Source organism: Lonchura striata, chromosome 34, assembly GCF_050655825.1.
Source record: "Lonchura striata isolate lonStrDom1 chromosome 34, ASM5065582v1, whole genome shotgun sequence".
In the NCBI taxonomy this organism is placed as follows: Eukaryota; Metazoa; Chordata; class Aves; order Passeriformes; family Estrildidae; genus Lonchura; species Lonchura striata.
In genome coordinates this window covers 5,391,693-5,414,176 of record NC_140736.1, presented here as the reverse complement: position 1 = coordinate 5,414,176, position 22,484 = coordinate 5,391,693, and the positions used below count along the sequence as shown (strand labels likewise).

Below are 22,484 nucleotides of genomic sequence, written 5' to 3'. Positions count from 1 at the left end.
ACCTCACAGCACACTTGGGCACACCTGGGCACACCTGGGCATGGCGCACATCACACCTGGGCACAGCTGAAATCACACCTGGCACAGCTGGGCACACCCAGTTTAACCCAGTTTAACCCAGTTTAACCCATCCCAGTTTACCAGTCCATCCCAATTCCCCCAGGTTAACCCAGTCCATCCCAGTCCATCCCAGTTAACCCAGTTAACCCAGTTAACCCTTCGTTCCCCAGATGCTGGCCGAGGACGCCGAGGCGGGCACAGTCCCCACCGCTCTGTCCCAGTTTCTCCCAGTTTAACCCAATTTCTCCCAGTTTAACCGGTCCCAGTCCATCCCAGTTTACCCAGTTAACCCAGTTAACCCTTCGTTCCCCAGATGCTGGCCGAGGACGCCGAGGCGGGCGCAGTCCCTGCCGCTCTGTCTCAGTTTAACCCAGTTTAACCCAGTTTAACCCAGTTTTCTCCATCCCAGTCGGTCCCAGTCCATCCCAGTCGGTCCCAGTCCATCCCAGTCCATCCCAGTTAACCCAGTTAACCCTTCGTTCCCCAGATGCTGGCCGAGGACGCCGAGGTGGGCGCAGTCCCCGCCGCTCTGTCCCAGTTTAACCCAGTTTAACCCAGTTTAACCCAGTTTAACCCAGTTTTCTCCATCCCAGTCAGTCCCAGTCCATCCCAGTTAACCCAGTTAACCCTTCGTTCCCCAGATGCTGGCCGAGGACGCCGAGGCGGGCGCAGTCCCTGCCGCTCCATCCCAGTTTCTCCCAGTTTAACCCAGTTTAACCCAGTTTGCTCTATCCCAGTCCATCCCAGTCGGTCCCAGTTTAACCCAGTCCATCCCAGTCCATCCCAGTTTACCCAGTTAACCCTTCGTTCCCCAGATGCTGGCCGAGGACGCCGAGGCGGGCGCGCAGGACGAGAAGGAGCTGCAGGAGCTGCGCAAGCAGGGCATCGACCCCCTGCCCAAGCCCCCCCCGGGCGTGGGGCTGCTGCCCACCCCCCCCCGGCCGCCCTCCCCCCCCCGCGGGCCGCCCCTCCCCCCCCCGCCCCCCCTGCCCCTCCCCCCGCCGCTGGAGCCGCCGCTGGAGCCGCCCCCGGACCCGTTCCGGAAGATTCCGTCGCTCTTCGAGATCGTCGTGAGGCCCACCGGGCAGCTGGCCGAGAAGCTGGGCGTCAGGTGGGCACACCTGGGCACACCTGGGCACGGCTGGGGACACCTGGGCACACCTGGGCACGGCTGGGGGCAGCTGGGCACACCTGGGGCACACCTGGGGGCAGCTGGGCACACCTGGGCACACCTGGGCACGGCTGGGCACACCTGGGCACACCTGGGCACACCTGGGCACGGCTGGGCACACCTGGGGGGCAACTGGGCACACCTGGGCACAGCTGGGCACACCTGGGGCGCACCTGGGCACACCTGGGCACACCTGGGCACACCTGGGCACGGCTGGGCACAGCTGGGGGCAGCTGGGCACACCTGGGCACACTTGGGCACACCTGGGGAACAGCTGGGTACACCTGGGGGCAGCTGGGGGCACCTGGGTACACCTGGGGGGCAGCTGGGCACACCTGGGCACACCTGGGCACACCTGGGCACGGCTGGGCACGGCTGGGGCACACCTGGACACACCTGGGGAGCACCTGGGCACGGCTGGGGCACACCTGGACACACCTGGGCACACCTGGACACACCTGGGCACACCTGGGCACACCTGGGGAACACCTGGGGAACACCTGGGGGGCACCTGGGCACACCTGGGGAACACCTGGACACACCTGGACACACCTGGGGAACACCTGGGGAACACCTGGGGAACACCTGGGGAACACCTGGGGAACACCTGGACACACCTGGACACACCTGGGCACACCTGGGGAACACCTGGACACACCTGGGCACACCTGGGCACACCTGGGGAACACCTGGGGTACCTGGGGGGCATCTTGGGCACCAATTCCAATCCAAATTTTCCTATTTTCCCCCATTTTTTTCCCAATTCCCATCCCAAATTTCCCGTTCCCATCCTGATTTTCCTGTTTTTCTCCCAATTTTCCCGTTTTTCTCCCCATTTCCCTGTTTTTATCCCAATTCCATCCTGATTTTCCTGATTTCCCCACTTTTATCCCCGTTTTTCTCCCAATTTCCCGTTTTTCTCCCAATTTCCCGTTTTCCTCCCAATTTTTCCCGTTTTTCTCCCAATTCCATTCCCGATTTCCCGTTTTCCTCCCAATTTTTCCCATTTTTCTCCCGATTTTTTCCCGTTTTCCTCCTGATTTCCCATTTTCCTCCCAATTTTTCCCATTTTCCTCCCAATTTTCTCGATTTTCTCCCAATTTCATTCCCAATTCTCCGTTTTTCTCCCGCTTTCCCGTTTTTCTCCCAATTTTTCCCATTTTCCTCCCAATTTTTCCCATTTTCCTCCCAATTTTCCCGATTTTCTTCCAATTTCATTCCCAATTCCCCGTTTTTCTCCTGCTTTCCCGTTTTCCTCCCAATTTTTCCCATTTTTCTCCCCATTTTTCCCCATTTTTCTCCCGATTTTTCCCTGTTTTCCTCCCGATTTTCCCCGTTTTCCTCCCGATTTTTCCCATTTTCCTCCCAATTTTTCCCATTTTCCTCCCAATTTTCCTGATTTTCTTCCAATTTCATTCCCAATTCCCCGTTTTTCTCCCGCTTTCCCGTTTCCCTCCCGATTTTTCCCGTTTTCCTCCCAATTTCCCGTTTTCCTCCCGATTTTTCTCGTTTTCCTCCCGATTTTTCCCGTTTTCCTCCCGATTTTTCCCGTTTTCCTCCCAATTTTCCCCGTTTTCCTCCCGATTTTCTCCGTTTTTCTCCCGATTTCCCGTTTTCCTCCCGATTTTTCCCGTTTTCCTCCCAATTTTTCCCGTTTTCCTCCCGATTTTTCCCATTTTTCTCCCAATTCCATTCCCAATTTTCCCGTTTTTCTCCCAATTCCATTCCTGATTTCCCGTTTCCCTCCCGGTTTCCCCGTTTCCCTCCCCCTTTCCCCGTTTTCCTCCCGGTTTTTCCCATTTTTCTCCCAATTCCATTCCCAATTCCCCGTTTTCCTCCCGATTTTCCCGTTTTCCTCCCAATTTTTCCCATTTTCCTCCCGATTTCCCGTTTCCCTCCCGATTTTCCCCATTTCCCTCCCGATTTTTCCCGTTTTCCTCCCGTTTTTTCCCGATTTTCTCCCGGTTTTTCCCATTTTTCTCCCAATTCCATTCCCAATTCCCCGTTTTTCTCCCAATTCCATTCCCGATTTCCCGTTTTCCTCCCGATTTCCCATTTCCCTCCCCCTTTCCCCGTTTTTTTCCCGATTTTCCCGTTTTCCTCCCGATTTTTCCCATTTTTCTCCCAATTCCATTCCCAATTCCCCGTTTTCCTCCCGATTTTTCCCGTTTTCCTCCCAATTCCATTCCCAATTCCCCGTTTTCCTCCCGGTTTTTCCCAATTTTCCCCATTTCCCTCCCGATTTTCCCGTTTTCCTCCCGATTTTCCCGTTTCCCTCCCGGTTTTTCCCGATTTTCCCTCTTTTTTCCAGGCACCCCGGGCCGCCCCCCCCGCGCTTCCCGGGCCCGCCCGGGGCCCCGCCCCTCCCCCACCCCGAGCTGGGCCCCCCGGGGGGGGCGTTCGAGGAGCCGCCCCTCCCCCACCCGGGGCTGCCCCCCCCCGGCTTCTTCGAGGGGGGGGGAGGGGCGTTCTACCCCCCCGAGGGGCCGGAGATGGAGCCCCCCCCCGGGGGGGAGGGGCCAGGTGAGCGGGGGGGGAGGGGAGGGGAAATCGGGGCGGGGGAGGGGAAAATCGGGGGGGAAATTGGGGTGGGGGAGGGAAAATCGGGGTGGGGGAGGGGAGATTTGGGGTGGGGGAGGGGAAAATCGGGGTGGGGGAGGGAAAATCGGGGGGGGGAGGGGAGATTTGGGGTGGGGGAGGGGAGATTTGGGGGGGGAGATTTGGGGGGGAGGGGAGATTTGGGGGGGGAGGGGAGATTTGGGGGGGGAGGGGAGATTGGGGGGGAAATCGGGGTGGGGGAGGGAAAATCGGGGGGGGGAGGGGAGATTTGGGGTGGGGGAGGGGAGATTTGGGGGGGAGATTTGGGGGGGAGGGGAGATTTGGGGGGGGAGGGGAGATTTGGGGGGGGAGGGGAGATTGGGGGGGAAATCGGGGTGGGGGAGGGAAAATCGGGGGGGGGAGGGGAGATTTGGGGGGGGAGGGGAGATTTGGGGGGAGGGGAGATTTGGGGTGGGGGAGGGGAGATTGGGGGGGCAGGGGAGATTTGAGGGGGGAGGGGAGATTTGGGGGGGAAATTGGGGTGGGGGAGGGGAGATCCGGGGTGGGGGAGGGGAGATTTGGGGTGGGGGAGGGGAAAATCGGGGGGGAAATTGGGGTGGGGGAGGGAAAATCGGGGTGGGGGAGGGGAGATTTGGGGGGGAGGGGAGATTGGGGGAGGAGGGGAGATTTGGGGGGGGAGGGGAGATTGGGGAGGGGGAGGGGAGATTTGGGGTGGGGGAGGGGAGATTTGGGGGGGGGAGGGGAAATCCCAGGAAAATGTGGGGGGGAGGGGGGGCAGGTGATCCCCAAATCCCCAATCCCACCCCAAACTCCCCCAATTCCACCCCAAATCTCCCTCTCCCCACCCAAAACCCCCGATTTCACCCCAAACTCCATAATTCCACCCCAAACCCCCCAATCCCACCCCAAATCCCCCATTTCCGTCCCAATTTCACCCCAAATCTCCCATTTCCACCCCATTTCCATCCCAAATCCGCCATTTCCATCCCAAATCCCCAATTTCCACCCCAAATCTCCCCCTCCCCACCCAAAATCTCCCAATTCCACTCCAATTTCCACCCCAATTCCCCCAATCCCACCCCACATCCCCCCATCCCACCCCAAACCCCCCAATCCCACCCCAAATCTCCCCCTCCCCACCCAAAATCTCAAAATTTCACCCCATTTCCACCCCAAATCCCCCAATTTCCACCCCAAACCCCCCAATCCCACCCCAAATCTCCCCCTCCCCACCCCAAATCCCCAATTTCCACCCCAAATCCCCCGATCCCACCCCAAACCCCCCAATCCCACCCCAAATCTCCCCCTCCCCACCCAAAATCTCCCTATTTTCCCCCAATCTCCACCCCAAATACCCCAATCCCACCCAAAACACCCAATCCCCACCCAAAATCTCCCCCTCCCCACTCCAATTTCCCCCCATTCCCACCCCAATTCCCCCAATTCCACCCCAAATCTCCCAATTCCCACCCCAAACCCCCCCATCCTCCCCTCCCAACCCCCAAAATCTCCTTTTTTCCCCCAAAGCGGACGACGACTTCGGCTCCTACGCGGCGGCCGAGGGTCCCGGGGGGGATCCCCGGTTCCCCGAGGGCTCCCGGGAGGCCGAGGGCGCCCCGGGGGGTCCCGGGGGGCTCCCGGGGGGTCCCGGGGGGGGTCCCGGGGCCGCGGGGGAGCCGCTGCCGCCGGCGCAGCGCGCGCTCTTCCTGCGCCTGCGGCGCTCGCAGCAGCGGCTCGAGGAGCGCGGCCGCAGCGCCGGCGCGGGAGGGCGCGGGCCCGAGCGGCGCCGCGGCGACGGTGAGCCCCGAAATCCTGAGCTGAACCCCGAAATACCGGGTCTGAACCCCAAATACCGGGTCTGAGCCCCAAATCCCGGGTCTGAACCCCAAAATCCCCGGTCTGGGCCCCGAAATCCTGAGATGAACCCCGAAATCCTGAGCTGAACCCCGAAATCCTGAGCTGAACCCCGAAATCCCGGGTCTGAACCCCAAAATCCCGGGTCTGAACCCCAAATACCGGGTCTGAGCCCCAAATCCCGAGCTGAACCCCGAAATCCCGGGTCTGAGACCCAAATACCGGGTCTGAGCCCCAAAATCCTGAGATGAACCCCGAAATCCCGGGTCTGAACCCCAAATCCCGGGTCTGAACCCCGAAATCCCGGTCTGAGCCCCGAAATCCTGGGTCTGGGCCCCAAAATCCCGGGTCTGAACCCCAAAATCCCGAGCTGAACCCCAAATCCGGGGTCTGAACCCCGAAATCCCGGGTCTGAACCCCAAAATCCCGAGCTGAACCCCAAATCCGGGGTCTGAACCCCGAATCCCGAGCTGAACCCCGAAATCCCGGTCTGAGCCCCGAAATCCTGGGTCTGGGCCCCAAATCCCGGTCTGAACCCCAAATCCCGGTCTGAACCCCGAAATCCTGAGCTGAACCCCGAAATCCCAGTCTGAGCCCCGAAATCCTGAGCTGAGTCCCAAATCCCGGTCTGAACCCCAAAATCCCGGGTCTGAACCCCGAAATCCTGAGATGAACCCCTAAATCCTGAGCTGAACCCCGAAATCCCGGTCTGAGACCTGAAATCCCGGTCTGAACCCCGAAATCCTGAGCTGAACCCCGAAATCCCGGGTCTGGGCCCCAAAATCCCGGGTCTGAACCCCGAAATCCTGAGATGAACCCCTAAATCCTGAGCTGAACCCCGAAATCCCGGGTCTGGGCCCCGAAATCCCGGGTCTGAACCCCGAAATCACGGGTCTGAGCCCCGAAATCCCCGGTCTGGGCCCCGAAATCCCCGGTCTGGGCCCCGAAATACCGGGTCTGAACCCCGAAATCCCGGGTCTGAGCCCCGAAATCCCTGTCTGAACCCCGAAATCCCAGTCTGAGCCCCAAAATCCCTGTCTGAACCCCGAAATCCCGGGTCTGGGCCCCGAAATCCCGGTCTGAACCCCGAAATCCCGGGTCTGAACCCCGAAATCCCAGTCTGAGACCTGAAATCCCGGTCTGAACCCCGAAATCCTGGGTCTGAACCCCGAAATCCCGGTCTGAGACCTGAAATCCCGGTCTGAACCCCGAAATCCTGGGTCTGAACCCCGAAATCCCGGTCTGAGACCTGAAATCCCGGTCTGAACCCCGAAATCCTGAGCTGAACCCCGAAATCCCGGGTCTGGGCCCCAAAATCCCGAGCTGAGACAAAAAATCCTGAGCTGAACCCCGAAATCCCGGTCTATTTCCATTTCCATTTCCATTTCTATTTCCATTTCTATTTCCATTTCCATTTCCATTTTTATTTTATTCCCATTCCCATTCCCATTCTCATTCCCATTCCCATTCTCATTCCTATTCCCATTCCCATTCCCATTCCCATTCCCATTCCCATTTCCATTTTTATTTTATTCCCATTCCCATTCCCATTTCCATTTCCATTTCCATTTTTATTTTATTCCCATTCCCATTCCCATTCCCATTCCCATTTCCATTTTTATTTTATTTCCATTTCCATTTTTATTTTATTCCCATTCCCATTCCCATTTCCATTCCTATTTCCATTCCCATTCCCATTCCCATTTCCATTCCTATTTCCATTCCCATTCCCATTCCCATTTCCATTTCCATTTTTATTTTATTCCCATTCCCATTCTCATTCCTATTCCCATTCCCATTCCCATTCCCATTCCCATTCCCATTCTCATTCCTATTCCCATTCCCATTTCCATTCCCATTTCCATTTTTATTTTATTCCCATTCCCATTCCCATTTCCATTTCCATTTCCATTTTTATTTTATTCCCATTCCCATTCCCATTCCCATTCCCATTTCCATTTTTATTTTATTTCCATTTCCATTTTTATTTTATTCCCATTCCCATTCCCATTCCCATTCCCATTCCATTCTCATTCCTATTCCCATTCCCATTTCCATTTCCATTTCCATTTCCATTCCCATTTCCATTCCTATTTCCATTCCCTTCCCATTCCCATTCCCATTCCTATTTCCATTCCCATTCCCATTCCCATTCCCATTTCCATTTTTATTTTATTTCCATTTCCATTTCCATTTTTATTTTATTCCCATTCCCATTCCCATTCCCATTCCCATTTCCATTTTTATTTTATTTCCATTTCTATTTTTATTCCCATTCCCATCCCCATCCCAATCCCATTCCCTCCCCAGCCGACCCCTGCAGCTGGTACTCCAGCGACGACGACGACTCGGCCGACGCCGCCGGCAGCGTCTCGTCCCTCCTGCGATCCCTGCGGCACCAGAGCGGCTCCGGAGCCCCGGCGCCGCCCGGAGACCCCCGTGGAGACCCCCCTGCGGACCCCCGGCCCCGCGACCCGCGCCTGGCCCGCCGCGGCGCCCGCGGGACCCCCGGCGCCGCCGAGGACGAGGAGGGCGAGCGCGCCCCGCGGGACCGCGCGCTGCCCATCCCCTTGGAGCCCGCCCCGGGCTGCGGCCCGCGGGACCCCCGCCGCGACCCCCGGCGCTGCCCGCCGCCGCCGCCGCCGCCGCTGCCGCTGCCGCCCTTCGCCCGCTCGGTGCTCTGGAGCCCCGAGGATCTCATCCCCGCGCCCGTGCCGCGGCAGGAGCCGCCCGCTCCGCGTCCCCTCCCGGCGCCCGGCAGCGAGCCCGGCCCGGCGCTGCCGGACTTGGAGCTGCTCTCCAGGATCCTCCAGAGCGTCGCCGCCGCCTCCTCCTCCTCGTCCTCCTCCTCCTCCTCGTCCTCCTCCTCCTCGGCGGGCGACAAACCCAGCGACCCCCGGGTGAGGAAGGCTCCTCCCGCCGACCCCCGGCTGCACAAAGCGCCGGAGCGCGGCGGCGCGGCCAAGCCGCCGGAACGCGGGAGCCGCTCCCGGGATTCTCCGGACGAAGATCCCGGCCCGGCCGTCGCTCCCTACGACCCGCGCCTGAGCTGCGGCGGCAACGGCGGCGTCCTGAGCGCCATCAGCCTCTACGACCCGCGGACGGCCAGCCCGGCCAAAGAGCCCCAAAACGACGGGAATCCGCCCCAAAAAAGCGACGCGGGCAGAGGCAAGGAGCCGTCGGCGCGGCGCGCGGCGCCGGAGCCCACGGACAGCTACAACAGCTACAACCGGCCCCGGGCCAGGCCCGGCGCCGACGGCGCCGCCCGCGCCCTCCCGGTGCCGCCCGTGTTCCGGCCCGGCACCGGGAGCCCCTTCCCGGGCGGCGGCGCCGGGCCGGAGCCGCCCGAGGACGGCGGCGACCGCGCCTCGCTCAAGGACGTCTTCAAGGGCTTCGACCCCACGGCCTCGCCCTTCTGCCAGTGAGCGGCGGGAGCGGCGCCGCACCGCTGGAAAGTGGGGTTGAATGGGTGGAAAATGGGGTTAAATCGGCGAAAAATGGGGTTGAATCGGCGAAAAATGGGGTTAAATCGGCGAAAAATGGGGTTGAATCGGCGAAAAATGGGGTTGAATCGGTGAAAAATGGGGTTGAATCGGTGAAAAATGGGGTTGAATGGGTGGAAAATTGGTTGAATGGGTGGAAAATGTGGTTAAATCGGTGAAAAATGGGGTTGAATGGGTGGAAAGTGTGGTTAAATGGGTGGAAAGTATGGTTAAATGGGTGCAAAATGTGGTTAAATCGGCAAAAAATGGGGTTGAATGGGTGGAAAGTGTGGTTGAATGGATGGAAAACTGGTTGAATGGGTGGAAAGTGTGCTTAAATGGGTGAAAAATGTGGTTAAATCGGTGCAAAATGTGGTTAAATGGGTGGAAAATGTGGTTAAATGGGTGGAAAATGTGGTTAAATCGGCAAAAAATGGGGTTAAATGGGTGGAAAATGTGGTTGAATGGGTGGAAAATGTGGTTGAATGGGTGGAAAGTCTGGCTAAATGGGTGCAAGATGTGGTTTAATTGGATCAAAATGTGGTTAAATCAGTGCAAAATATGGTTAAATCGGCGGAAAATGTGGTTAAATGGGTGCAAAATGTGGTGGAATGGGTGGAAAATTGGTTAAATGGGTGGAAAATGTGGTTTAATCAGTGCAGAATGTGGTTGAATGGGTGGAAAATGTGGTTAAATCAGCAAAAAATGTGGTTAAATGGGTGCAAAATGTGGTTTAATCAGCGAAAAATGTGGTTAAGTTGGATCAAAATGTGGTTTAATCAGATCAAAATGTGGTTAAATTGAATCAAAATGTGGTTAAATCGGATCGAAATGTGGACAGGTCTGCTCAAATCCACCCAAAATCCACCCAAAATCCACCCAAAATCCACCCAAAATCCACCCAAAATCCAGCCAGGTCTGCTCAAATCCACAGAAAATTTGGTCAGGTGTGACCAAATCTGCCCAAAATCCACCCAAAATCCACCTGGATCTGCCCAAATCTGCCCAAAATCCACCCAAATCCACCCAAAATCTGCCAAAATCCACCCAGCCCCACCCAAATCTCAAAATTTAACCAAATCCACCCAAAATCCACTCAAAATCTGGTCAGGTCAGCCCAAATCTGCCCAAAATCTGCCCAAATCCATCCAAAATTTACCCAAATCCACCCAAAATCCATCCAGGTTTCCAAAATCCACCCAAAATCTGATCAGATCTGCCCAAAATCCGCCCAAATCCACCCAAAATTGATCAAAATCCACCCAAATCCACCCAAAATCCGAGGCTGGAGGGAAAAGTTGAGGGTCCACCCCAAGGAAAGGAGAGAATTGGCCCCAAAAAAGTGAAATTTGAGCCCCAAAAAATGAAATTTAACCTTGGAAAATCGAATTGGAGGCAAATTGACCCAAAAAATTCCAAATCGACCCCAAAAAAAATCTCAAATCCGACCCCAAAAAACCCAAATTTGATCCCAAAAAAAGCAAAATCCGACCTCAAATCCACCCAATTTATTCCAAAAATTCCCTCAAAAAATTCACTCCGCCCCAAATGCACAAAATCCACCCCCAAAAACCCCCAATTTCACCCCAAAAAAGCCCCAAAAATTCCCAAATTCCCCCGGAATTGGCGCGGGAGCGGCCGGATCCTCGGGGGGGAATTTGGGGGAATTTTGTCCCTTTTTGGGTCTTTCTCAGCCATAAAAATTGTAAATAAATCCCAAATTCTCCCCAAATTCCCGAGGATTTTCCCCTGTGGTGACTTGGGCTTGAAATTCCCATTTTTTTCCCCAAAAAATTCCCAATTCCGGGGGAAAAAAAACACAAATTTTGAGGGTTTGAGCAGCAAAAAAAGCCCCAAAATTTGGGTTTTTTGCCCCAGAATTCAGCCCGGTTCTGCTTTTCCGATGGGTAAATCAGAATTTTGGGATTTGAGGTGATTTTTCTGTGGGAAATGGGAGAAAAAGCATCAAAAATGGTAAAAAATTGGGGGAAAAAGACACAAAAATGGTAAAAAATTGGGGAAAAGAGAGGAAAAAAGACACAAAAATGGTAAAAAATGGATAAAAAGATGGGAGAAATGGAAAAAAGCTGCAGGAAAATGTAAAATGTGCAAAAAAAACCCCAAAATTGCACAAAAAATTCCATTAAAAACCCAGAAAAATAATGGGAAAAATCAAAGTGTGTAAAAAAATAGACAAAAATGCGAAATTGTACCCAAAATTTCATAAAAAACGGTGGGAAATGTTAAAAAAATGTCAGCTATAAATCCCGAAAAAGGGGAAAAATCAAAACAACACAAAAATCCCCAAAATCGTGGCCAAAAAATGGGAATTCACCTGAAAATGGGCAAAAATCGTGGAGGAAATGTCAAAAATTCCATTTAAATGCCGTTAAAAAAGGCAGAAAAAATTAAAAATATCCCCAAATTCTCTTGAAAATAAAAAATGTGGGGGAAAAACAAATTGAAATAAAGTAAAATAAAAATGAGAATTTGTCCAAAATCAGGGAAAGTGTCCAAAATCTGCAATAAAAATAAAAGGAGAGTCCAAAATGAGTGGAAAAATCATGAAAAATGAATTTAAATCCATCCAAAATGGTTTAAAAATGCAGAAAAAGGAAAAATTAAGAATTACGCGTGGAAATAAAATCAAAAATCGTAGAAAAAAGGTTAAAATTGGGAAAAATCGATGTAAAATCCATCAAAGGACAAGAAAAATATAAAAATAAATGAAAATGCAGCCCAAAAATGCAGAAAAATGAGAGGAAATTACAAAAATGTGAAAAATGGGTGAAAATCCAGCAGGAAAATGTTAAAAAAATGTTAAAATCGGACAAAAAAACTGAAGAATTGGGTGAAAAAATTGTCAAAAATCCAGAAAATCAAAAAGGAAATAATGAAAATTGGTGGGAAATCAACGGGAAAATTCAGAAAGGAGAAAAAAAATGGAAAATTATGGGAAAAGAAAATTAAAACTCACAGAAAATAATGAAAAAAAAATCCAAAATCGGTGAAATTTTTTTTTAAATTAAAAATAATCAAAATTTACTTGAAAATCTCATTAAAATGGACAAAAATGATGGGAAAAAAATCACGAAAAAAACACCCAAAAAAGACCCAAAATCACATGAAAAATCGAATTTTAAAGAAGAAAACTTGGAAAATTCTCCAAATCCTTAAAAAGCAACAAAAACGTCACAAAATTCTTCCCAAAAATCCTAAAAAAGCTCCAAAAATTCCCAAAAATCCTCAAAATTCTTTGAAAAAATCACAGAAAATTGAGCAAAATCTGGAATTTTCCCCTTTTTCCCTCGGGGGGATTCGGAGCCAGAAAAGTGGAATTTTTTCCTTTAAAAAAACAATTTTAGGCAATTTGGGGTCGGAATTTTGGGATAAATTTGGGGTTTTTTTGGAAAACAAAAAAATAAAAATTCCAGTTTGGGAGCAGCTGCGAAGATCCCAAAAAAAAAGCTCCAAAATTGGGATTTTTTTTTTCCTCCCAAAATTGGGAATTTTCAGCCCCAAAATTGGGATTTTTCCACCCAAAAATGGGGATTTTTTTTCCACTAAAAAAATTGGGATTTTCTGCCCCACAAATGGGGATTTTCAGCTCAAAAATTGAGATTTTTCCACCCAAAACTGGGAATTTTTTTAAGGAGTTTTTTTTTTTCCCTTTGATTTTCCGGGAATTTTTGGGGGGAAATTCGGGAATTTTTGTAAAAGAATTTCTCGGGATTGGAAATATTTTTTTTTTTTTTTTTTTTTTTTTTTTTTTTTTTTTAGGGAATTTTTGGGACCCCGCGAGGGCCCTGGGTGGGGGGAGGGGGAAATGATGTAATAAATATGTAAATATATGCAAATGAACCCGGCTGGACTCAAATTTGGGGAAAATTTGGGGGAAATTTGGGGTTTTTGGGGGTCCTGAGGGGGATTTGGGGTTTGGGGGGGGCTTTAAATGATTTTTGAGGTTCCTGGGGGAATTTTGGGTGGAATTTTGGGGGATTTGGGGTTTTTGGGAGGATTTTTGGGGGGATCTCAGATCGATTTTTTGGGGGGAAATTTGGGTTTTTTGGGGGGTCTGAAAGCAAATTTTGGGGTTCCTGAGGAATTTTTGGGATTCCCGGGTGGATTTTTGGGGTTCCCGGGGGAATTTTTGGGATTCCCGGGTGGATTTTTGGGATTCCCGGGTGGATTTTTGGGGTTCCCGGGGGGATTTTTGGGATTCCCGGGGGAATTTTTGGGATTCCCGGGTGGATTTTTGGGGATTCCCGGGGAATTTTGGGATTCCCGGGTGGATTTTTGGGGTTCCCGGGTGGATTTTTGGGATTCCCGGGTGGATTTTTGGGATTCCCGGGGGAATTTTTGGGATTCCCGGGGAATTTTTGGGATTCCCGGGCGGATTTTTGGGACTCCCGGGGGGATTTTTGGGGTTCCCGGGTGGATTTTTGGGATTCCCGGGTGGATTTTTGGGATTCCCGGGGAATTTTTGGGGTTCCTGAGCAATTTTTGGGATTCCCGGGTGGATTTTTGGGGATTCCCGGGAGGATTTTTGGGATTCCCAGGCGGATTTTTGGGATTCCCGGGTGGATTTTTGGGATTCCCGGGTGGATTTTTGGGATTCCCGGGTGGATTTTTGGGATTCCCGGGTGGATTTTTGGGGTTCCCGGGCGGATTTTTGGGATTCCCGGGTGGATTTTTGGGATTCCCGGAGGAATTTTTGGGGATTCCCAGGCGGATTTTTGGGATTCCCGGGGAATTTTTGGGGACTCCCGGGTGGATTTTTGGGATTCCCGGGCGGATTTTTGGGATTCCCGGGTGGATTTTTGGGATTCCCGGGTGGATTTTTGGGGTTCCCGGGTGGATTTTTGGGATTCCCGGGTGAATTTTTGGGTTCCTGGGGGGATTTTTGGGGTTCCCGGGGAATTTCAGAGTTTCCCTTTTTTAAATTTTTTTTTTTCCCATTTTTGGCTTTTTTCTCCCCAATTTTTCCCGCGGGGCCCCAGCAGGAACGGGGTGGGGGAGGGGCGGCGCTTCCGGCCCAGATGTTCCCACAGCTGGAACGGGGGGGAGGGGCGCGACATTTGGGGTCCCTCCCCCATTTTTGGGGTCCTTTCCCCCAATTTTGGGGTCCCCTTCCCATTTTTGGGGTCCCCTCCCCATTTTTGGGATTCCTTCCCGCTTTTTTGGGTTCCCCTCCCCATTTTTGGGGTCCCCTCCCCATTTTTGGGTTCCCCTCCCCATTTTTTGGGGTCCCCTCCCCATTTTTGGGGTCCCCTCCCCATTTTTGGGTTCCTCTCCCCATTTTTGGGGTCCCCTCCCCATTTTTGGGGTCCTTTTCGCCATTTTGGGTTCCCCTCCCCATTTTTTGGGTTCCCCTCCCCATTTTGTGGACCCCCTCCCCATTTTTGGGATCCCCTCCCCATTTTTGGGTTCCCCTCCCCATTTTTGGGTTCCCCTCCCCATTTTTGGGTTCCCCTCCCCATTTTTGGGTTCCCCTCCCCATTTTTAGGATCCCCTCCCCATTTTTGTCGTTCCCTCCCCATTTTTGTCGTTCCCTCCCCATTTTTGGGTTCCCCTCCCCATTTTTGGGTTCCCCTCCCCATTTTTGGGTTCCCCTCCCCATTTTTAGGTTCCCATCCCCATTTTTGGGGTCCCCTCCCCATTTTTTGGGGTCCTTTCCCCATTTTTAGGATCCCCTCCCCATTTTTGGGGTCCTTTCCCCATTTTTGGGTTCCCCTCCCCATTTTTGGGGTCCCTTTCCCCATTTTTGGGTTCCCCTCCCCATTTTTTGGGGTCCTTTCCCCATTTTTGGGTTCCCCTCCCCATTTTTGGGTTCCCCTCCCCATTTTTGGGTTCCCCTCCCCATTTTTGGGATCCCCCTCCCCATTTTTAGGATCCCCCCCCCATTTTTGGGGTCCTTTCCCCATTTTTGGGGTCCCCTCCCCCCGATATTTTTTGGGGGGGGGTCACGGGGGCTCCTCGTTTTTGGGGGGGGGTCTCTGCAGCAGCCGCTGCTTCGGGAGCCCCCGGAGCTGCGCCAGCAGCTGCGCGATGAACTCCTGCGGGCCAATTACCGCTAATTAGCGCTCATTAACGCTAATGAGCCCCTCGTTAATTAACCCCGCCCTCCCCCCCCCCGGAAGCGCCGCTCGCGCTCGCGGCCGAATTTTTTCGCCTTTTAAAGCTCGGCCGGAGCTTTCCCCTCCCCCACCCCCGGCTGGGGCCCCTCCCCCCAAATTTGCCCCTCCCCCCCATTTCCCCCTCCCCAAATTTGCCCCTCCCCCCCATTTTCCCCCTCCCCAATTTTCCCCCTCCCCCAAATTTCCCCCTCCCCATTTTCCCCCTCCCCAATTTTCCCCCTCCCACAAATTTACCCCTCCCCAAATTTTCCCCCTCCCCAAATTTCCCCCTCCCCTTTTCCCCCTCCCCAAATTTCCCCCTCCTCCCAATTTTCCCCCTCCCCCAAATTTCCCCCTCCCCATTTTCCCCCTCCCCAAATTTCCCCCTCCCCCCCTTTTCCCCATCCCCCAAATTTCCCCCTCCCCCATTTTCCCCCTCCCCAAATTTTCCCCTCTTCCCAATTTTCCCCCTCCCCAAATTTGCCCCTCCCCCCAAATACCCCTCCCCCATTTTCCCCCTCCCCCCAAATTTCCCCCTCCCCTTTTCCCCCTCCCCCAAATTTCCCCCTCCCCCCAAATACCCCTCCCCAAATTTCCCCCTCCCCAAATTTTCCACCTCCCCAAATTTCCCCCTCCCCCATTTTCCCCCTCCCCTTTTCCCCCTCCCCAAATTTCCCCCTCCCCAAATTTCCCCCTCCCCCAATTTCCCCCTCCCCCCAAATTTCCCCCTCCCCAATTTTCCCCCTCCCCCATTTTCCCCCTCCCCAAATTTCCCCCTCCCCAATTTTCCCCCTCCCCCATTTTCCCCCTCCCCAAATTTCCCCCTCCCCCCAAATTTCCCCCTCCCCAAATTTCCCCCTCCCCCCAAATTTCCCCCTCCCCAAATTTTCCCCCTCCCCCATTTTCCCCCTCCCCCATTTTCCCCCTCTCCAAATTTCCCCCTCCCCCATTTCCCCCTCCCTAAATTTCCCCCTCCCCCATTTCCCCATCCCCCATTTTCCCCCTCCCCCAAATTTCCCCCTCCCCCCAAATACCCCTCCCCAAATTTCCCCCTCCCCTTTTCCCCCTCCCCAAATTTCCCCCTCCCCAAATTTCCCCCTCCCCCATTTTCCCCCTCCCCCATTTCCCCCTCCCCAAATTTCCCCCTCCCCCTTTTCTCCATCCTCCCAATTTTCCCCCTCCCCAATTTTTCCCCCTCCCCAAATTTCCCCCTCCCCCATTTTCCCCATCCCCCAAATTTCCCCCTCCCCCATTTTCCCCCTCCCCAAATTTCCCCCTCCCCCATTTTCCCCATCCCCCAAATTTCCCCCTCCCCCATTTTCCCCCTCCCCAAATTTCCCTCTCCCCCTTTTCCCCATTCCCCAAATTTCCCCCTCCCCCATTTTCCCCCTCCCCCCAAATTTCCCCCTCCCCAAATTTCCCCCTCCCCCAAATTTCCCCCTCCCCCATTTTCCCCCTCCCCAATTTTCCCCCTCCCCCATTTTCCCCATCCCCCAAATTTCCCCCTCCCCCATTTCCCCCTCCCCAATTTTCCCCCTCCCCCATTTCCCCCTCCCCCCCTTTTCCCCATCCCCCAAATTTCCCCCTCCCCCATTTCCCCCTCCCCCATTTCCCCCTCCCCAAATTTCCCCCTCCCCCATTTCCCCCTCCCCCCCTTTTCCCCCTCCCCAAATTTCCCCCTCCCCCATTTTCCCCCTCCCCCATTTCCCCCTCCCCCATTTCCCCCTCCCCAAATTTCCCCCTCCCCCATTTCCCCCTCCCCCCCTTTTCCCCCTCCCCAAATTTCCCCCTCCCCCACCTGGGTATCGGCGGTGCAGGAGCTCAGAATGGCCTGGATGGGAAGGGGTTAATGAGGGAGGGCTTAATTAGCATGGAGTTAATGAGGGTGAGGGAGGGGCTGGGACCTCCCCCCCCCCAAATTTCCCACCTGGATTTTTTGGGTTCTCTCCTCGTCCGTCTCCAGCTCCAGGAGCTCATCGATGTTCACCTCGTCGGGCATCTGCCCCTCCTGGGGGGCGCGGGTGTCACAACCCCCCAAAAATGTCACCAACCCCTCCAAAAATGTCACAACCCCCCCCAAAAATGTCACCAACCCCCCAAAAATGTCACCAACCCCCCCAAAGTGTCCCCAACCCCCCCAAAAATGTCCTAACCCCCCCCAAAAATGTCCCCAACCCCTCCAAAAATGTCACCAACCCCTCCAAAAAATGTCACAACGCCCCCAAAGTGTCCCTAACCCCCCAAAAATGTCACAACCCCCCAAAAATGTCACCAACCCCTCCAAAAATGTCCCCAACCCCCAAAAATGTCACCAACCCCCCCAAAAATGTCCACAACCCCTCCAAAAATGTCACCAACCCCCCAAAAATGTCACAACCCCTCTAAAAATGTCACCAACCCCCCAGAAATGTCACCAACCCTCCAAAAATGTCACCAACCCCCCCAAAAATGTCACAAACTCCCCCAAAAATGTCCACAACCCCCTCAAAGTGTCCCCAACCTCACCCTGAATGTCCCCAACCCCCCAAAAAATGTCCCAACCCCCCCCCAAAATGTCCCAACCCCCCCAAAGTGTCCCAATCCCCAAAAAATGTCACAACCCCCCCAAAAATGTCCCCAACCCCTCCAAAAATGTCACCAACCCCCCCAAAAATGTCACCAACCCCCTCAAAGTGTCCACAACCCCCCCAAAAATGTCACCAACCCCTCCAAAAATGTCCCCAACCCCTCCAAAAATGTCACAACCCCCCAAAGTGTCCCTAAGCCCCCAAAAATGTCCACAACCCCCCCAAAAATGTCCACAACCCCCCCAAAAATGTCCCCAACCCACCCAAAAATGTCCCTAACCCCTCCAAAAATGTCACCAACCCCTCCAAAAATGTCACAGACCCCCCCAAAAATGTCACCAACCCCTCCAAAAATGTCACCAACCCCCCAAAAATGTCACAACCCCCCCAAAGTGTCCACAACCCCCCAAAAATGTCACCAACCCCCCCAGAAATGTCACCAACCCCTCCAAAAATGTCACAACCCCCCCAAAAATGTCACAACCCCCCCAAAAATGTCACAACCCCCCAAAAATGTCACCAACCCCTCCAAAAATGTCACCAACCCCCCCAAAGTGTCACAACCCCCCCAAAGTGTCCCTAAGCCCCCAAAAATGTCCTAACCCCCTCCAAAAATGTCCACAACCCCCCCAAAAATGTCACCAACCCCCCCAAAAATGTCCCCAACCCCCCCAAAGTGTCCACAACCCCTCAAAAAATGTCCCCAACCCCCCCAAAGTGTCCCCAATCTCACCCTGAATGTCCCCAACCCCTCCAAAAATGTCCCAACCCCCCCCATGCCCCCATCGGCCCCTCCCCCTCCCCTCCCCCTCCCTCCCTCTCTCCGTTCCCACGGGTGGGGGAGGGGAGATCCCGCGTGGGACCCTCGGGACTCTTCCGGGCCCCGCTCCCGGTCCCGGTCCTGGTCCCGGTCCAGATCCTGGTCCCGCTCCCGGTCCCGGTCCTGATCCCGTTCCCCGTTCCTCAGTTCTGGTTCCGGTCCTGATCCCGGTCCCGGTCCTGATCCCGGTCCCGCTCCCGGTCCCGGTCCAGATCCAGATCCCGGTCCCATTCCCATTCCCATTCCCAGTCCCGGTCCTGATCCCGGTCCTGATCCCGGTCCCGGTCCCGGTCCCATTCCCAGTCCCGGTCCTGATCCCGGTCCCCGTTCCTCAGTTCTGGTCCCGGTCCTGATCCCTGTCCCGGTCCCTGTCCCGGTCCCTGTCCCGGTCCTAGTCCCGGTCCCGGTCCCGGTCCTGATCCCATTCCCGCTCCCCATTCCCCAGTTCTGGTCCCGGTCCTGATCCCGGTCCCAGTCCAGATCCTGGTCCCGGTCCCGGTCCCATTCCCACTCCCGGTCCCATTCCCAGTCCCGGTCCTGATCCCGGTCCCCGTTCCTCAGTTCTGGTCCCGGTCCTGATCCCGGTCCTGATCCCGGTCCTGGTCTCACTCCCCATCCCATTCCCGGTCCTGATCCTGATCCTGGTCCTGGTCCCTGTCCCGGTCCCTGTCCCGGTCCTAGTCCCGGTCCCGGTCCCGGTCCCGGTCCCGGTCCCGGTCCCATTCCCGCTCCCCATTCCCCAGTTCTGGTCCCGGTCCTGATCCCGGTCCTGGTCCCGGTCCTGATCCCGGTCCCCATTCCAGTCCCATTCCCTGTCCCGTTCCCATTCCTGGTCCCGGTCCCGGTCCCACTCCCGGTCCTGGTCCATTCCCCGGTCCTGGTCCCACTCCTGATCCCATCCCGGTCCCATCCTGGTCCCATTCCCGGTTCTGATCCCGGTCTCGCTCCCTGTCCCATTCCCGGTCCCACTCCCGGTCCCATTCCCGTTCCTGGTCCATTCCCCGGTCCCACTCCCGGTCCCGGTCCCACTCCCGGTCCCATTCCCGTTCCTGGTCCATTCCCCGGTCCCGGTCCCGTCCCGGTCTCAGTCCCTGTTCTGTTCCCGGTCCAGTTCCCTGTCCCGATTCCCGTTCCTGATCCCATTCCCGGTCCCGTTCGCGGTCCCCATTCTGGTCCCGGCCCCGGTTCCCAGTCCCGGTCCCAGTCCCGGGTCCATCTCCTGGTCCCGGTCCCGGTCCCGGTCCCGGGTCCATCTCCCGTCCCTTTCCCGCTCCCCAGTCCCGTTCCCGGTCCCTCCCTCTCCCGGTCCTCATTCCCGGAGAGGGAATCCCGGTCCCGGTTCAGTTCCCGGTCTCGGTCCCGGTTCAATTCCCGGTCCCGGTCCCGGTTCAGTTCCCGGTCTCGGTCCCGGTTCAATTCCCGGTCCCGGTCCCAGTCCAGTTCCCGGTCTCGGTCCCGGTTCAATTCCCGGTCCCGGTCCCGGTTCAGTTCCCGGTCTCGGTCCCGGTTCAATTCCCGGTCCCGGTCCCGGTTCAATTCCCGGTCTCGGTCCCGGTTCAATTCCCGGTCCCGGTCCCGGTTCAGTTCCCGGTCTCGGTCCCGGTTCAATTCCCGGTCCCGGTCCCGGTTCAATTCCCGGTCTCGGTCCCAGTCCAGTTCCCGGTCCCGGTCCCAGTTCAGTTCCAGTTCCAGGTCCCGGTTCCCGGTCCCGGTCCCCGGTCCCATCTCCATCCGCATCCCGGTTCCCGGTGCCCCACCCCGGTACCCTCCCCGCGTCCCCATCCCGTTCTCGGTCCCGGTTCCGAGTCCTGGTCTCGTTCCCCTCTCCCAGTACAGCTCCCTGAGCCTCCATCCCGGTCCCGGTCCATCCCCGGTTCCCGGTGCCGGTCCCGGTCCCCATTCCCGGTTCCTGGTCCATCCCCGGTTCCCGGTCCCGGTTCCCTGCCCCATCCCCGGTCCCCGGTGCCGATCCCGGTCCATCCCCGGTTCCCGGTGCCGATCCCGGTCCCCATCTCCGGTTCCCCCGCCCCATTCCCGGTCCATCCCCGGTTCCCGGTGCCGATCCCGGTCCCCATCCCCGGTTCCCCCGCCCCATCCCCGGTCCCCGGTGCCGATCCCGGTCCCCAGCCCCGGTTCCCTGCCCCATCCCCGGTGCCGGTGCCGGTACCCATCCCCGGTTCCCGGTCCATCCCCGGTTCCCGGTGCCGGTGCCGGTACCCATCCCCGGTTCCCGGTCCATCCCCGGTTCCCGGTGCCGGTGCCGGTACCCATCCCCGGTTCCCGGTCCATCCCCGGTCTCTGGTGCCGGTCCCGGTCCCCATCCCCGGTTCCCTGCCCCATCCCCGGTGCCGGTTCCCGGTACCCGTCCCCGGTAGAGCTCCCCGAGCCTGCCGTCGATCCAGCGCTCGGTACCGATCACCATCCCCGGTTCCCCCGCCCCATCCCCGGTTCCCTGCCCCATCCCCGGTGCCGATCCCCGGTACCCGTCCCCGGTAGAGCTCCCCGAGCCTGCCGTCGATCCAGCGCTCGGTGTCCAGCCGCCGCTGCAGCTCGTGCCGGTTGTACTTGACGGTGACCCGCGCCGAGCGGCGCTGCACGCCGGGGGAGCGCCCGGGGGAGCCGCGGCCGGCCGAGAGCGGCCCCGGGCCCGCCGAGAGCCGCCCCGGGCCCGCCGAGAGCCGCCCCGGGCCCGCCGAGAGCCGCCCCGGGCCCGCCCGCTCCGCCGCCATCGCCCGGGACGCGGCGCCGGGGCGGCCGCCGGGGGTTGGGGGCGAGGGGCGGGGCCGGGACACGCCCAGGGGGCGTGGAAAGGGAAATGGGCGGGGTTAACCGGGCCACGCCCATTCCAGCCCCAATTGATGGGGAAGGGCGTGGTGGGGCGGGGCTTAACCGGGCCACGCCCATTCCAGCCCCAATTGATGGGGAAGGGCGTGGCGGGGGCGTGGCTTAATCAGGCCACGCCCATTCCAACCCCAATTGATGGGGAAGGGCGTGGTGGGGCGGGGCTTAAACGGGCCACGCCCATTTAGCCGCTATTGTAATTTAAAGGGAGTGGGGGGCGTGGCTTAAGCAGGCCACGCCCATTTATCCACTATTGTCATTTAAAGGCTGTGACAGGGGGCGTGGGTTAATCAGGCCACGCCCATTTAGCCACCATTGCCATTTAAAGGGCGTGACAGGGGCGTGGCTTAATCAGGCCACGCCCATTTATCCACTATTTTAATTTAAATGACGTGACGGGGGCGTGGTTTAAACAGGCCACTCCCATTTATCCACTATTGTAATTTAAAGGACGTGGCGGGGCGTGGCTTAATCAGGCCACGCCCATTTACCCACTATTGGCATTTAAAGGCGAGGCGGGGGCGTGGCTTAACCAGACCACGCCCATTTATACACTATTGTCATTTAAAGGGCGTGGCGGGGGCGTGGCTTAAACAGGCCACGCCCATTTATCCACTATTTTAATTTAAATGACGTGACGGGGGCGTGGTTTAAACAGGCCACTCCCATTTATCCACTATTGTAATTTAAAGGACGTGGCGGGGGCGTGGCTTAAACAGGCCACGCCCATTTATCCGCTATTGTCATTTAAAGGACGTGGCGGGGCGTGGCTTAATCAGGCCCCGCCCATTTATCCGCTATTGTAATTTAAAGGGCGTGGCGGGGGCGTGGCTTAACCGGGCCACGCCCATTCCAACCCCAATTGATGGGAAGGGCGTGGTGGGGCGGGGCTTAAACAGGCCACGCCCATTTATCAGCTACTGTCATTTAAACGGCGTGGCGGGGGGCGTGGCTTAATCAGACCCCGCCCATTTATCCACTAGCTTAATTTAAATGACGTGGCAGGGGCGTGGC

The 22,484-nt window shown here is 56.1% G+C and overlaps 2 protein-coding genes across 2 annotated transcripts in view; one reads left to right on the top strand and one right to left on the bottom strand.

Annotated features, from left to right (window-relative positions):
- LOC144247697 (zinc finger CCCH domain-containing protein 4) overlaps positions 1–9,069 on the top strand; it is a 37,076-nt gene extending 28,007 nt beyond the window's left edge. Inside the window, exons 12-15 of the mRNA XM_085564736.1 lie at positions 876–1,171; positions 3,543–3,754; positions 5,318–5,587; positions 7,955–9,069. Of these exons, the coding sequence (XP_085420862.1) occupies positions 876–1,171; positions 3,543–3,754; positions 5,318–5,587; positions 7,955–9,069 (1,893 nt within the window). The remainder of the gene's footprint in view (positions 1–875; positions 1,172–3,542; positions 3,755–5,317; positions 5,588–7,954) is intronic.
- PPP1R14A (protein phosphatase 1 regulatory inhibitor subunit 14A) lies at positions 7,919–21,358 on the bottom strand. Its single transcript, XM_077789129.2, has 4 exons — positions 21,113–21,358; positions 17,170–17,250; positions 17,041–17,073; positions 7,919–15,182 (listed from the first exon to the last, which is right to left on the bottom strand). Exons 1-4 carry the CDS (start codon positions 21,356–21,358, stop codon positions 15,090–15,092), a joined length of 453 nt encoding a protein of 150 aa, XP_077645255.2. The 3' UTR covers positions 7,919–15,089.
- Between the last annotated feature and the right edge of the window lie 1,126 nt (positions 21,359–22,484).